The sequence below is a fragment of the Notechis scutatus genome, chromosome 4 (genome assembly GCF_049901735.1).
Source record: "Notechis scutatus isolate UNSWTSFEM ecotype Mainland chromosome 4, rNotScu1.2, whole genome shotgun sequence".
Taxonomy (NCBI): domain Eukaryota; kingdom Metazoa; phylum Chordata; class Lepidosauria; order Squamata; family Elapidae; genus Notechis; species Notechis scutatus.
This window is the reverse complement of record NC_142012.1, coordinates 46,142,868-46,160,279: the sequence shown is the minus strand read 5'-3', so window position 1 is coordinate 46,160,279 and position 17,412 is coordinate 46,142,868. Positions and strand designations below refer to the sequence as shown.

Sequence of the window (17,412 nt, the reverse complement as noted above, 5' to 3'; positions counted from 1 at the left end):
TTTTTTTAACAGTCCTGGAGAAATGAAGTTAAGACAGTGGGTTGCATATGAGTAACTTTAGCAAACTTCTTACAACATTGAATTTGTAATAGTGTAGAAATTGCTGTTTAGCTAGTAGGTTATCATCTTCATAATCATCTTTTTTCATTGAAAATAAAAGTAACATTTATTAATTGGACTTATTTCCTATTTCAGACTTCATCCATAGATGCTTCTGTAGGCTAAGGATTTAAAATAATATAGTTTAGAAATAGTTCATGCAACCTATTTTAGATGTTCTTTATGAACAGCTGAGATAATGGGAAAATGATGTTTCCATCCTAGAAGAAATCTTAGCGATTCTAATTTCTGTGATTTCTGAAATTTCCAGAAGAAAGCACATAGATAAGATCAGTGATTACTATGAGTCTGCTTTTTGAACACATTTTAAAAGTGCAAATCTATTACATAATACAAATATATTATCTATTTTGAATAAAGAAGTAAAAGATAAGTACCTGATAAGTAAAATTATTGTCTAAAAGTGAATATCAGAAGCACAAATACTAAATTCATTAACGTGGAATTTTCCCTAATAATATTTTCCATGGTGTCAACCAGATCTAACTAAGAAGGTACGTCCTGTTTCTCAAGGCAAGTATGAAAGAAGCCAAGTTGGAAAATGACCATATCTCCTTGGCTTGAGCTCTAGAAAGTTTCCAAATATTGTTCTAAACCCCATGTAAATGTACTTTGCACATACTAAAAATAGGAAAAAAGAAAAAAAGACTAACCCAAACCAATCAAGTTAACAAAAACAGCACCAGAATGAAAGTACTTAAAGGTGTGCTTATTTTCAGATAAACATTTCTTGTTGTTACTTTTGGTAACCCTAAAACTAGTCTGTCCTCAAATCAGGGGTATTCAATCCCTGATTTACAATCCCCAATTTGTTCCTTTTTTGATAGCTTCATTAGAAACTGGAACTGTTAAATCTCTTGGATCAAAAGATTATTAAACTTATTAAAAGTGAAACTGCTTGTTAACACTGGTCTAAACTCTTCTCATTTCTCATTACTGTACAATCTGTTAATTATGCCAAAGGAACTGGCATAGTTCTCTTTTTAGTTCTTAACTCTTAGCTTAGATGCTCTCAGGGGTGGAATTCAAAATCCCAGCAACCAGTTTGCCGCCCGGTTGCTGGGTAGGTGTGGCCATGGTGGGCGTGGCCTGTCAGAGCTTCCTGTTTCCATCTTCCGGCCAAAACAGCCTCCCCTGGCCTCTGGAGGCTCCCCAGAAGCCAGAAACAGGCCAGTTTCCGGACTTCCAGAAGGCCAGGTTTTCCCTCTCCCAGAGCCTCTGCGCAGACCCTGCACTTATCTCCATTGAAAATGGGCCACGTGTAGACTCCTGGGAGGGAGGGGCGGGGCCAGCCAGTTGGTTGAAATACCGGTTCTGCGAACCAGCTGTAACTTTCACATCTGGTTCGCCCAAACTGGTCCGAACTGGTATAATCCAACCACTGGATGCTCCCTATATATCTTTTTGATATTTACCTACTTTGATTATTCTTGTCCTATAGTCCATTGACAGTCCAACCCAGGATACATTCATAACATACATATTTATATTTTATATTTTAACATACTTTATCATAGTAAATTATGTTTAAAAACTATTAACATTTAAGTCATTAAAGCAGATGTATTATTCTGACCATGTTAAATCATATATGAATACACACACACACACAATTTAAAAAGTATTTGAAAGAACACATGCATTTTTATATAAAGATTTAAAAAAACTCTGTAGACATTACATTACTTACTTTTTAAGATCTCTGTATTATAATGTGCTGCAGCAAATTTTATTGGATTTGAATCCCCTGTTCTTCCATCAAAGTTGGATTGTTCCCTGTGTGGCCAACCCCCTTTCCTCAGCTGGCATTTAAACATTTTCCAATATTCTGGATAAAGTACCGTCATGAGCTCATCCACACTTGATACTGATCGCAATTGATCTTCCAACTCTTTATTTGCATAATTCTGGTAAAAAAAAAAAAATTAAGAAAAAGCCAACTTAATGACTTGTATTTTTAGGGCAATATTGATAATATTAATCAAATTAATAGCTTAATTTACATAAAATAAAGTCATTCCTTTAAGGTTACATATTCAATTACAAAGAAAAACATTTATGTTATTAGTGTTATTATAAATTAACTGCCCTTTAAGATACGAACACAGACCACAAATTAGATTTAGGCAAAAATAATTGTAGTGTTCTTCCTGTATATCTCAGGTTTCTTTTCAAATTAAATTTTTGTTTTGTTCTGATGTTGAAAATTTATATGTGTTATTTACTGTGTATGAAATTCCAAACTATGTTATTCCAGTGGAAGGAATAACATTTACTGTAATAAAATGCATCTAGCTTTTATGTTATTTAGACTTTTTTTAAACTGCTAACAATGCTTAGTCTTGTGTTGCTTCTGCGTCCTTGACTTATGACCACAATTGAGCCCAAATTTTCAGTTGCTAAGTGAGACATTTGTTAAGTGACTTTTGCCCTATTTTACAACTTTCCTTGACACAGCCATTAAGTGAATCACTGGAGTTATTAATGTGGCAACATTAAGTGAATCTGGCTTTCCCATTGATTTTGTTTGTCAGAACATTTCAAAAGATGATCACATAACCCCAGGACATTGCAAGTGTCCTAAATGTGACTCAGTTGCCAAAAATCTGATATTTGATCATGTGACCATGGGGATGCTGCAATGGTCATACATGTGAAATATGGTTATAAGTCACTTTTTTCAGTGCCATTCAGGGGTGGGCTGCTGGGGGTTCACAGAATCCCCCAAATCCCACTCCTGGCTAGCCCTTACCACCCTGCCCCGTCCCTCCCAGTAGTCACCATGAGGCCTGTTTTGGCTGCAGGTAAGTGCAGGGCGTGTGTGGAGGCTCGAGGAGGGTGAAAAATGGGCCTCCCGGAAGATCGGGAAGACTGGAAATGGGTCCATTTCCAGCTTCCAGAGAGCCTCTGGAGCCCGGGGAGGCTGTTTTCACCCTCCCGGATGCTCAAGAAAAGCCTCCGGAGCCCCCCGCTGTGGTGCAGGAGGCCGACTAGGCCATGCCCACCCAGCAACCAGACAGAGAACCCTTTGCTAAAGTTTTTGAAGCCCATCCCTGGTGCCATTGTAACTTCAAACAGTCACTACACAAACTGTTGTATGTCAAGGACTTCACACACACATACTCACATACACATACATTATGCATAATATAAAATATGTTACTTATACATGTTCAGGAGTCCTATTGACTCCTGAGAATGTATAAGTAACATATTAGTTGTGGTTTGTTTTTATCAATATAGAATGAACATTGTGAAGGTGCAAAATATATTTGAAGATGAAGAATACCTTTACATATTATGCTACAGGTTGAGGTCATTAATATTTTTATTTCATACCATATGGAAGCAAAGAAACAAAAGGGAAATTAATTATTTCAATGCCTCTTCTAGAATAAGTAAAGGAACTAATTGAAACTGCCTACTCTGAAATAACAGAGTGCTGAAATAACAGCTTCCTGCTGAGACTGGATGTTGCTTATATGCAGACAGATATAACAGTTCTCAAGGATATTAAAACCTTATTTGCTTTAGCAAGATTGGTAAGGAAGGAAGAAATAAAGGATCAGTTGGTGAAAAAAGGAAAAGAATCATTCACTGCACTTTGTCCTTCCATCAGTTAAAGACAAATTATTAAATTATTGTACATATTATTATTCATTGCTATAATAAAATGTAATAATTATATATTATTGTATGAATATGTCAAACAGAGATTGCCCGAGTCAACGGAAAAAGTCAAATGGGAAATTATCTGGAATGTTTGCATGGGCATAAGAAAGCAAAGTCTGACCCAGGGGCAAGCCACCAGTCTGAGAAGATTTCTGTATTATAGTTTTGAGTAATAAAATTGCTAACTGAACTTTTCATATGTGACTTTTATTGTTCACTCTTGACAACAAAAAAATAAAAATAAAAAATAAAAAAATGAAAAAAAAAATGGACGACACAACTCGACCAGGGCAAAGCAATAGACACAATCTACATAGACTTCTGTAAAGCCTTTGATTCAGTGGTACACGACAAACTACTCCTAAAAATAAAATCCTATGGTATCTCTGGACAACTGAATAACTGGATAGAAGCATTCCTGGCAAACAGACAACAAATGGTCAAAATTGGGAGCGTCCTATCAAATTCTGTACCTGTCAATAGTGGTGTCCCCCAAGGCAGTGTTCTAGGACCAACTCTCTTCATACTCTACATAAATGACCTCTGTGATCATATTAAGAGCAATTGCGTTCTTTTCGCTGATGATGTAAAGCTGTTCAATACCACAGACAATACTGCTACCCTACAAAAAGATCTTGACTATGTATCAGAATGGTCAAACAAATGGCAACTTGAAATCTCAACAAATAAATGCTCTGTCTTACATATTGGCAAAAAAAATCAGAAAATAAAATACAAGCTGAATAGTCAAGATCTTGTTGATGACCCAAGCTCTGTAAAGGACCTTGGAATACTCACCTCTAATGATCTAAGTGCTAGAGCCCACTGCAACTACATAGCCAAAAAGACATTAAGAGTTGTTAACCTAATCCTACGTAGCTTTTTCTCTGGTAATATCACACTACTAACCAGAGCATACAAAACATTTGCTAGACCAATACTCGAATACAGTTCATCAGTCTGGAACCCACATTACGTATCTGATATTAGCACAATTGAGAAAGTCCAGAAATATTTCACAAGAAGAGTTCTCCACTCCTCTACTCGTTGTAGAATACCTTATGCCACCAGACTTGAAATTCTAGAACTAGAAAACCTTGAATTACGCCGTCTTTGGTCTGATTTAAGCATGGTATATAAAATCATACATTGCAATGTCCTACCTGTCAATGAATACTTCAGCTTCAACCATAACAACACAAGAGCACACAATAGATACAAACTCAAAGTTAACCGCACCAAACTTGATTGCAGGAAATACGACTTCAACAATAGAGTGGTCAATGTCTGGAATACTCTACCCGACTCTGTAGTTTCTTCCCCAAACCCCAAAAACTTTAACCTTAGACTGTCTACTATTGACCTCACCCCTTTCCTAAGAGGTCTGTAGGGGGCGTGCATAAGCGCACCAACGTGCCTACCGTCCCTGTCCTATTGTTTCTCTTATTCTTCTTTTATTTTTCTTATATGTACCCATTTCATGTATTCACAACTATGTATACACTTATACTTATTATCTTGTATACAATTGGCAAATCAAATAAATAAAAATAAATAAATAAATAAATAAATAAATAAACATGACACATAACCGATATGATTATATTTTGGAAACAAGAATGCTGGCCAGAACTAAACTGTGTAGTAGCAATCTATATCACAATCTTAATTATACAGTAGTTATAATAATGTTCCGTGTATTTAAATATATATATATATTCATTTATTTTGACACCATTACATTCCAATTGCTTTGCTAGTAAATGATATAAAGCAAAACAAAACTTTATTTCAATGTAATCTTTTTAGAAAATAAAACGTTGAGGGTAGAAGCATACAGTTTCATTAAATAGAAAGTACAGGTTACTTTTTAACATTTGGAAGTAATTAAAAGTATAAATATGAAACCAGATGCTGATGCCAAGTACAGTTAAGAATTTAAAGTGGCAACAGAAATAAAAAAGAAACTGATAAATAAATAATAAAAAAGTTAGTCAATAAAAGAAGACATAAGTTTACAACATGGTACATTTCAGTCAAAGCAATCTGTACTGCTCAGAATGATTATTTATTTTGTACAATTATGCATCTGAAGTGTTATTATCTGCAGATATAAACAATGATGGCAAGCAGATTAAGGCAAACATAGATTAGAAAGCTGAATTTATGTGCCTTATACAAATTAGGCAGTAGCAGGCAGAAAGCCAAATTGTCTTATAACCACAATTCATTCTTCTACAAAGTTGCATGACATGGATTTCTGAACAACTATGAGTTCACATTTTTGCCTTGATCACATATGTTGTAAAATCTTTTGGCCAAAAAAGTTACTAAATGCAAGAGTAATCCCCCACACAAATAAAACTAAATATAGATAAAGAGAGTAAGAGGCAGAGCCTGTGCAAAACAATCATTTTATTTTTCTATGAACATTTCAAAGATAGCAAGACTCATAACTGGGAATGTTAGAGTTTTAAAGAGAAACAACGTAGAATTGAATTTTCAAGTTGGGATTAATAGATTATTGCCAATAACATAAAGACAATAAACATTACAACAAACATAGGCAAGGATTTAATCTTTTGTCTTTTCTTTCAAAGACAGCCTTTTAGTATGCAAAACAATCACTTTTTTAATCTCAGTAACAGATTCAAGTGTACTGGTAGCAATATCTAATCCTAACCTTGCCTGTCCATCCATCTGTCCGTCTATGCATGCATGCATCCATCCATCCATATCTTAAACTATAGCTAATTAATTCAACAAAAAAGGCTATTTACTTAAGTGTCTGATCATACACTTCAGAATAATAATTTAGAACTGTTTCTGATAAAATGTTTTATTAACAAATTTATAACTACACTTGTACTCAGCAGTTTATTTTTTTCATTAAAAAATCAGTATTTATTTGAAGGGGAAATACCACTAGCCACTATTTCTATAGCACTTCTACAAAGTTGACAGTCAAACATCTACTTGAATAAGAATTCTCCATGATAGACAATTGTTGTCTGAAGAATAACATATCCTTAATGAAGCAATTTGACAGTCTATATAACCCTAAATTACAAAGATTTGGAAATTTTGAAGTTGGGAGTTTTGAAAAAGTCACATACCATAATTTTATTAAATGAACAAATTCATATTCCAAATCAAACACACTTTTTAAAAACTGTCTACTTTTCTTCAAGAATAGCCATACTTGAGATCCTTAGTGTTCTGATCAATGATATTGAATGACACTTCCCTTCCTACTTGAGTCAGGAACTAAATGATTATTGGAATAACAATGTTTATTGTTTATTGTTTATTTATAAAGCAAACTATCTGGTTGAAGTTATTGTTTGTTCTTTTAAAGTGATATTTTTCAGAGATATGGGTGTTTGGTGATCCTGGCCAATATATTTTTTCTATCACCTTTGCAATTGTAGTAGAACTCCTAAAACATAATTCAAAATGTGCTACAAATTGTATAGAAGAAATTGAGTTGGGCCTGGAGGAGGCATTACATATGGCTCATGTCCAAAGTCTAAAGTGCTTTTTGTTTTCTTTACCCATTTTAGAATTAAAATGCAACACAAGAACAAATGAAGATAAAGAATCCTTTGAGTCAAGCTCGATTCCTGGGGGTTTTAGGAACCTGCACCAACTGCTTCCAGGGTGTTTTTTTTTTTAGGATTCTTTATCTACTGTATTGTTATTAATATCTAAAAATACTATCAAAATACAAAACAAGTTCTGTTGTTAGCTTTTATAAACTGTGATTAATTATAGTTAGCCCACATAAGAATAAAATACAATAGAAAAACACTAGTTGGTCCAGATGTCATGTGGTATGTATATAACAGGAAAGCCATAGTTATGATTGAAATGCAAAGTGTCCATTACTCAACCTACATGGCTGCTCTACATCTACAAATTGCTGCATAGCCAGTCATGTTCCATGTTCCTAGAAAACATTGGAGGGGGGAGTGGATGGATGGAGAACAATCCAATTTTTGGATTTTACAACTTTGTTTAAACTGTTCATGGTGGGCCTGATGGCACTCTTTTCTACCAATCTGACCAAACTTGTATCACTCCTCAATCTGCTATGAAGGAGCAGCCAGATGGCAATTATACTCATTGAGAAAAATGCTGTCCTAGACAATTATCAAAATTGCTTTTTATGTATGACCAGGACAGTGATCACAAATCAGGAGTTTCATAATCTGAGATTAGGGTATCTTCATGTTTGTGAGTTGATTTTCAGTTATGTGCTAGACATTCAAGACTAGAATAATCAAGCTATGATAAATCAATACTGGGAAGGACTTTCTGGTGAAATAACAACATTATTAAATTAGTAAAACAGGGCCTATAAGAATCTGGAAGAACTGCTGCAGTATTTCATGTTAATTGATGGCTGACTGGAAAATTGAGACATGGAGGAAGTCACAAAGGGAGAAAGTTTTACAGCCTTTTTTTTTTTTTTTTTTTGAAACAAATTTTATTGATTTTAAAGACAAACAAACCATCGTTAACCTTTAAATACATAAAACCTCTCCATTATTAACTTTACAAGTCAAATAAAATATTATTTTATACAACATAATTCTGTTTTTCACCTTTTCAATATCATCTTCATTCCTCTCTGTCTTGTTTAACATTATTCTCATCCAACATTCCTCCGAGGTTTTATTAATTCTCAAAGAAAACATAGACACACAAAACACAAAAATATAAAACTTCTTTTAAGAAAGTAGTTTGGCCCCAGATTACCTCTCTTTGTCAATTAAATTCGTGCTCATCTTATATACCATTACCTATCTTATTTACCATTCTATATCTTCTATATAACTTCTCCCCGCTTTTCACTCTTCTTATTTCTATTTTATTTAATTCATTTTAACTTAAATCATTATATTTATATTTTTTTTCCATTCTTTCCAAATTATCCATTTATCTCATTCCCTACAGCAAGTAAAAAAAAAAAGAATTTCTCCTGAAATCACTGATCAAGGTATGATGCCTTTCTATCCTCCCCCTAAAAATATTTAAAATAACACATAATACCCAATTTGATTCCGCTTAGTACATTCAACCTACTAACCTCTAAAGAGAGAAAATAATAAGTCCATAATAATTAATATAATTAAATAATAAATCTAAATTTTAAATCTTATAACATTCCAATTGTCTATTTCAAGAAACAAGTGCTACAATAATAAGTTTATAATAAAATCAAAACAATAAATTAAACTTTTTAATTAAACTCAATATTTTAAACATTCCTTTTAATCTTTTATTAATTTTTTAAATCTATCATTACTAAACATTTCAATATTTTAATCTTTTGTTAATTCTTATAACATTCTAGTTTTCTATTTCTAATACAAATACTACAATACCATCTTATGTACCTTGCAGAATCTTCTTTTTAAAAGAAATTATACATTACCCTTTATCCCTAAACAAAATTCCTTTTTTCCCATCTTGTTTTATACCTTTGTGGCTTTTCCCTCCCTTTTCCCTCCCTTTCTTATCCCACCTAACCTTTTTTCCTCCCCCTTTAGCTTCCCCTCTCTGTTGTATTCCTTTCTCCTTTTGCTCAGTAACATTAACATTGAGTTGGTTTTGCATCTTATTTTTTCCTTTCTTAAGTATTTTTTTAAGTCTTAAGTCCTTCATTTTCCTTCCTTTCTTTCTCCTTTCTCTCTTAACTAAATTTTTAGATTCATTGAAGATGGCGTCTTCTTCTTCTTCTCCTTCCATTTCATTCATCTGTTGTTGTATTTGATAATTAACAAGCGCCTTTTCTAAAAAGAGGAAGGCTTCTTTCACAGCGTCCTTTCTTTCTTCATATTCTCTAAGTTCATCAACAGATAAAGCCATTCTTTATTCTTCTTCTTAAAGCAACCAAAATGTTTCAAAAGTTAGAGCAATTCCCCAAAGTTCCAGAGAGAGTCAATCAGTCCAAACAATACACAAAGTTCTCACTTTCTCTTCCTGGGGAGGTATCAAAGGGAAAGGAAAAAACCTCCAATCTATACTTTAAAGCCTTATTGCAATTAATTTCTGGTCTCAAAATCTTCAAGGCATCTCCTCCAACAAAATCTTAATTAATATATATATATATATATATATATATATATATATATATATATATATATATATATATATATATATATATATATATATATATTCCTCTTCCTTCCCACTTATAACAAGAAGCCAAGTTTTTACCTTTTATAAGGTTTCTCAATGGCCATTTGTTGATTCCATAAGGAAGGAGAGTGAACTTTCCCTTTCAGCACTCAATTTTGCCGCTTGTAATCCTCCTCTGGAAACGAAGTGTTGTTCAAAAAACCATAGTTCTCAGGATTAAACGCCTCTTAAAATCCTGGGTCAGCCAAAAAACTTTCTCTTGACAACTTTCTCCTCTCTTCCTCCTGCTCAATCTTACCCAGCTGCCGGCTTCTTTGAGGCGGCCATTACAGACCGCCGCTCGACCGTCTTGGGAGAAGGGGGTTTTGCCGGCTGGGAAGGGGGTCTGCAACACCCCCAAACCCCTCACTAGCTCCCCCTTATCTTCGGCTGCCTCTTCGTGGCAGCCTTAGCCTCCAGATCCGTGGATCGGAGGCACCAAAGCGGCTAGCGCGGCAGGGATCGCGCAGGATCACAAATCCCTGCCGCTAGCGAAGCCGACAAACCGGAAGTCCCAAAGTTTTACAGCCTTTTGTCACACTCACTTCTCTGCTTTCCTTTGCCTCCTTATAGAACTCTTGCAAATTATCAGGCATCCCAGGTAAGGCAGGCAGGAAACACAACAAAATGAATTAATTCTATTTTACTGCAAGGGTACATTAACAGACTCTTGCAAGCCTGAAAGTACAAACTTTCTCCTCTCACACACACTTTTAATTGCCTGCTCGATTAGGGCAGCTTCTGAAGCTTCTTTCTCTAACTATTAAGACACTGGGCCTCCTGGTTTTCTTGTTTCATTGTTTCCTAAGAAGCATCTCTTATTTTCATTCCCAAGTTCATCCATGCATTCTGTTGCATCAATAGAAAAGGCAAAAAAGTCCTTGTCTGCAGTAGAAAAACGATGAAGTTAGGAACTTTGGTTTATGTTTTTACTGTGGAGTTCTTGGATACCTAGCTTTAGTTGATCTTGATACTTATTCTTAGTGAGCAAGATTGTTTTCGTTTCATCCCAGAGGTTACCAAAGGAAATAGAATGTTTTCAGTGCTATCCATAAAATATTTTAATAGAAGTATTCCAGATGTGCATGGATACACAACAATTTGGTGATACCAGACTCCTTTTCCAAGGTCTGTCATGTTTTCATCATCCATAATTGAATGGACAGACAGATGGAGAAAATAAATGCATTACTCAACTAGTATTGCACTACCATATCACTTATAACAATTAATGTATTGCCTTGCAATTTATTTTATAACAACTTGCTGCATTCCTCCAATAGCATGTCTTCCATTCAAGCATTCTATCATGAAACCTGCCTTTCAAAGGTCCTGAGTTCACTGTTCCTCGATTCTCTGACTTTCTCATGGTTCCATCTTAAAGAACAGTGAACAGTGGTTATGTTCCTCTATGAAGCAGGCACATCTAGGCAAGATGGCATTAAGACTGCAAAGGGGGATTTAAGGTGGTTTTCTATCATTTCTTTTGCCAGTCTCCTGTCTATTCAAAAAGCTTAATAATATTTGATTCTTTTATTGTTGATTTGTTTGATATAAAGTGTGATACATTATTATTATTTATTAAATTTATTTGTAGTCCATCTTACTACAGGGTAATAGATAGAAACTCTGTCAGATATTTAATAATCGCTACGGTACATTTTAATTATCTAAAATAAACTCAATATTTTGAATAAAATTTAAGCCCAATTAGAAACGAAGTAATATTTTCTTCCTGTTGTATTACCTTATATGTATCTGATATTTGTCTTTTAAGTTAATGCTTTACTAAACAGCCACATTTAACATTAAAATACATAATTATATATTAAGTAGAATAATTGATTGGTCTAGTATCTACACATTTAGAAACATAAAGTTAAATTAGCATACAATTAAACTTGAAGAGAAATATATTTCAATGTTGACTTTGCTTGAAGTAGCAAAGAAGGACATAATATAATCAATACAATTGGCCTCTGAGAATAATGCATGAAAATTCTTGTGACTAATTCTGTAGGAACCAAGTGACTTGAATTTAAATATCTGTATTATATTAAACAAGGAATCAAAATGCACTGCTTACAAACATGAGATTTTTAAAAGTTTCTAACTGAGAGACTGCCTTGTCAATAGCATGAAAGAAAATGATTGACAAAAGCAAGACCCCAATTAAGGTGCTTCCTTCCACTTGTGGAGCTGTCCAAAGTATAATAATATTGGACGACATAAATGCAGCATAAAATTCCTTATGAACTTATGAATTCCTCATTCCTTATTCCTTATAAAATTCCTTATGATTCCTTGATTCCTTTGTCCTAGCCTACATACTTCTAAAATCATACCCTTATCTTTCTTGCAATGTTCTCAAAATGATGTTGCCACTAGTAGATATAATACTAATTCTTTCCATTAAAAGATTCTACCCACTTTCCCTTTTTAAAACATACATTAAATATACAGTACATATTATACTTTATGATCCCAACTCTCCAAAAAGAACAGTTACATTTTTGCCTATCATAGTAGTCCTTCAGTGCTAATGTCCTCTGTTGTTCTCCAAAGAACTCATGTTCTGCATCTGCTGAAAGTTATTGTCCACTCAATCCTTTTTTTCTCTATTTTCCTAATTAGAGGACATTCTTCTGTGCATTTTAAACAATATTTTTAAAATTATTTAAACAAATTGAATTACTATATGCCATCCTACAAACAATAATCTAATACCTACTCTAAACAACCATCTTTAAACGCAATACTTCCTTGTTGAACAATTTAATAGCTTGATATAGAATTGTTGTTTGATAAAACAATGTTTAAAATTGGATTGATCCATTTTTGATGGGTGATTACACCACATGCCAGTCTCATCATGTCTTTCAAATTTACTGATTGGTTTATTTTTAATCAATTTATATGATGACTTTTTCCACATATATCTAAGAAAATTTAATGTTTATTAACAAAAGTTCGACAACTGAAATAACTGGATAGGTGCAAGCATAGACACTTAAATACTATTCATGTTTTTGATACAAATATATTATGGAAGTGACAAATGTGAACAATCTCATTGGAATTTAATTCTTATGAATTGAGAATATGTGAAATAGTAAAACAGGAAACACACAAACACAGGAAAATCTTTACTGGATGTACTAATATCTCGATTTATATATCAAAACTTACCCATTTTTCCTAGTTTTTGTTTTGTCCCATGAAGGTGCAGGGACCAAGAGAGCAGCAATTGTTAGATACTGAACTAAGTGAATAATAAGCTAATATCTGCACTAGAGGCCAGAGAATTATTCCAGTTATTTTATGGATCGAAAGCCAAAAAGTACTGTACTGGATAAGGGGTCAAAGGTATGAATCACTGCATCTAGGCAGCTTGATATATCCAAAAACTAGATCACATTAATATTTTTGAATATGGGAGTTCAATGTAGGATGAAATGAACGCTAACTCTAATAACCATTTCAGTCTTTCATATTGACTTACATACAGTAGTCCACAGCAACCTACCTCTGTCAGGTTGAGCTGGAACTCAACATGGCTTTGACTTTCAAGAAGGCTATTGTTTCAGATGCCTGACCCTATGATTAATTAGCCCTTCACTCAGTAGTGTGGCACTCCTTAGGCTTGGAACTGTTTGTCTAAGAATGTTGCAAGGCCTGATTCTACTTCAGCTTTGATCCCTAAATGAGCTGTGAGCTGAAACAGACATCTATTCTCATCTCATGATATCACCACATCCTCTTCTGAAAAAGAACCCAGGGCTAACATAACAGCTATGAATAGCATATTACCAACAATCTAAAATAATATTTTCTTTGTTATAGATAACTTGTCAACATTATGACAGTGTTCTCTTTGTGTCTGAATAACATATATAGTATTTTAGATAATGATTCCAATGTTTTAAACATCATTCTCACAATAAATGACAGTTGCAACCATAGCATCTTCTATAAACAGTATTTTTTTTTTCTGTTTAAGGAATTCAATTATTTTGATACTATATTTTTATTTTACAGACTGAAATAAGCAGAAGGAAATCTCCAGGGGGAGACCTAAAGTATTTTAGTGTTCATTTATTTATACAAATGGCACTTGTCCAGAATTTAAATTGGATTGTTCTTGAGGTGATGAGTCTGATTATTATAGACCATAAACAATCAACAAGAATTTGCAAATGATATATTATTTTCCTAAATTCATTATCTAAGCATGAAGTGCTAAAAAAAACTTAAGTGCCTCATTTGTATCACTGAAAATTCAGAAAACTTAAATCCTACATTTTGTAATAAATCACTCTTGCAGCAATTTTATGAAAAAAAATCAGATTGTACAAATCTGCTACTATTGGACAAAATAGCTGCATGTGTGCTAAAAAAAGCTCTTCATCTTTCCAATACCTAGAATGTAATAATTTTTAAATTTGTTTAGTTAATGGAGGCTTCAATAAAATTTGTGTGAATGTTGTTTTAGCAGAAAGCAATAAGTGAAATGAATAGATTAATTTATCTTGTCGGAGATTTTATCATGGGCTTAGCATCTTGATTTAACAAAGCAGCTAGACAACTGAACTTTAGATTTAGGGATATTTATTAAGTTTTGGGATAACAATTATTCTGGATTGTTTCCATGTCAGGAATTGTACTATGTCCAAGAATATTACTCAAAAGAGACTAAAGCTTCTGTCCGTATTCCAGGATATTTGCCTGGTTTTAATCTCCTGTGGCTTCATTTCAATCAAGTGTCTGTATATGTTCCAAATGAAGACGGAAAAGAATCAAATTCAAATCTGGTTCAAGCCTGATTCTGGAAAAGCCAGATTTATTTCAGAAGGTTTTATTAATAAACACCACTCATGTTTCTAATGGCTACAAAAGTAATCCTACCTTTCTTTTAAAAGCCTATAGAATTATAAATTGGCAATTCAAATATATTAAGATGGCATATTATCTCTATTTAGAAATATGAGTTTAGTTTTGCTTATGTGAAAACTAAGTCTATTTTTTTCCTTTCAGGAATTTTATTGAAATGTTTTTGATTGGAGATTTCTCCAATATTACCAAATCTCTTTTGCCTTCTCAACTTCACATTATATTAATAACTTAGGATCTTATTTATCATTGTAACATCATTCCTAAATCAGTTTTCATGTTTGTAAACTTTCAATCAAACCATATAAAAATGTTTATACAGTGCTACAACATATGTTACGTTTGTTATAAAATCCTATGTAGTTTGACTTCATCCAGGAAATTTGTGCATCTTTAATTGGCTTGATAAAAGGTATTACCTCAATACAGATTTACAGGTAGTTCTCGACTTATGTCCACAATTGAGCCCAACATTTATGCTCCTAAGTGAGACATTTGTTAAATGAGTTTTGCCCCATTTTATAACCTATCTTGCCACATTTGTTAAGTGAAACATTGCCATTGTTAAGTTGGTAACACTTAAATGAATCCAGCTTCCCCATGGACTTTGCGCGTCAGAAGGTCACAAAAGATGATCACATGACTCCGGGACACTGCAACCGTCATAAATATGAGCCAATTGCCAAGCATCTGAATGTGACCACAGGAATACTGCAATGGTTGTGTGAAAAATGGTCATAAGTCACTTTTTTCAGTGCCATTATATCTTTGAACAGTCATTAAACAAACTGTTGTAAGTTGAGGACTACCTGTATTTAGTTTTCCAATTGTCTATTTCTGCATAAGATTAGATCTATTGGCTCAGATATAATTTAATTTACAGTTATTTTTATTTATTTATTTAATTCAGCAAATTTATTTAGCAGCCCATCTCATACATATAATTGTGGCTCATAATTAATTAAAGCAAATATAAAAACAAAGAGCAATATAGCATTTTACAAATAAGAAAAAGAAAACAACATAAAATCATATAATAAAACCATCAGTAAAAAACAGAAAACTCAGTCCACAATCCAGTTCATCAAGATAATCACTACTGTTCCTGAAGCAATGGCTCACTTGCTTTTATATTTACACCTTTATATACATATAATAAGGCACATTTAATTATACTCCTTCCATGCTACTTGGATTTTATTTTATCTATTTCTTGAAATCCATCCACAATTATTTAATTTCAAATTTCATATGACACATATGGTCTTTAAAAAAATAACATAAAAAGGAACAAAAAGACCAAAACACAGAAATATACTCATTATCTAACTAACAACAGCAATAGCAGCAGCAACAACAACAACAAACATTGCTTAATAAGTGATCAATACAACAGAAAAAAACTTTTTGGGGAAATCCAAACAAAATATAAGAGACCATATTTGCCAAAAGAAACTTTCTGCTTTTCCCCCAACATACTAATTTCATTATTGGTATAATGCCAAAAGAACAAAAAAAAAAATCCAATCTTTTCTCTTGTATGAATTTTTAAAAACCTTTTAATTTTTAAAAATATTTTAAAGGATGTTTTTATAAATTTATTAATTCATAACAAGCACCTCAATAGCAGATATAATATGTAACTTAGATAATTAATTTTACAAAGTTTTTAAAAAAACATAAACTTGGAAAAATGCAAAAAAAATCTGGAAAAACTCAATTAGAAATATCTACAATGATATCAATTTGCTTAACTGAATTCCATTTTGTTCTGTACAGATATTATTCATATTAAGATATTAAAGTAATGTATGAGTATATTATACAAAGGTAATACATGAATAAATAATATACAGAATAACTTTTTGAAATTTATTTAGCGTTCATATTGCTGGACTGCCAGAGTGCTGTTAAGAATTAAAATCAAGGAAGTTCTATAATTCAGAAACAATTTCTTTTCCCTTCCCCTAGTAGGATAGAAATACAGACATATTATCAAAACTACATTATTATTATGAAGAAAGCAGATTTTGATCAATCAGTCAATTTTGGCTTGTTTTATATAATTAGCTTATGCTTTTTGACAATTATGGATTGACATATATACTATGCCAGATGTCAAAAAATAATTCCTAAAGATTATGTAGTTGTTTCTTTTTTATTCCTTATGAAGCTTTGCTTTTAATTTGCAGCTCACACATTTTAGGCTTAGGCATATTAAATGAGATCTGGTGTAGTTTAGTGATTAATGCACTGAAGTATGAAAAGGAATGAAATGTAACCCACCCTAAAGTTGCAAAATGATTGCAATACCCCTGTGATATATTTTGAGCATTTGACAGAAATTCTCTATAACTATTTACAATAGTACTCTGTTTCAAGCGCTAGCTACAAAACAAGTGCAAGAAGCCATGTCAGGCAGTGTTATTGATGTCAGAGGTCCAACCAGACCTTCATTTTCAGATTGTGAATAATTTATATATTGCAGAGAAGAAAACGAAGAAAGTATTGGCCTTGACCTATTATTATTCTATTGCCTTGGGT

General features: G+C 32.9%; 1 protein-coding gene across 1 annotated transcript in view; it reads right to left on the bottom strand.

Moving 5' to 3' along the window:
- Positions 1-17,412, bottom strand: part of VEGFC (vascular endothelial growth factor C) — a 48,484-nt gene that overhangs the window by 17,241 nt on the left and 13,831 nt on the right. Inside the window, exon 2 of the mRNA XM_026667194.2 lies at positions 1,811-2,027. Within this exon, the coding sequence (XP_026522979.1) occupies positions 1,811-2,027 (217 nt within the window). The remainder of the gene's footprint in view (positions 1-1,810; positions 2,028-17,412) is intronic.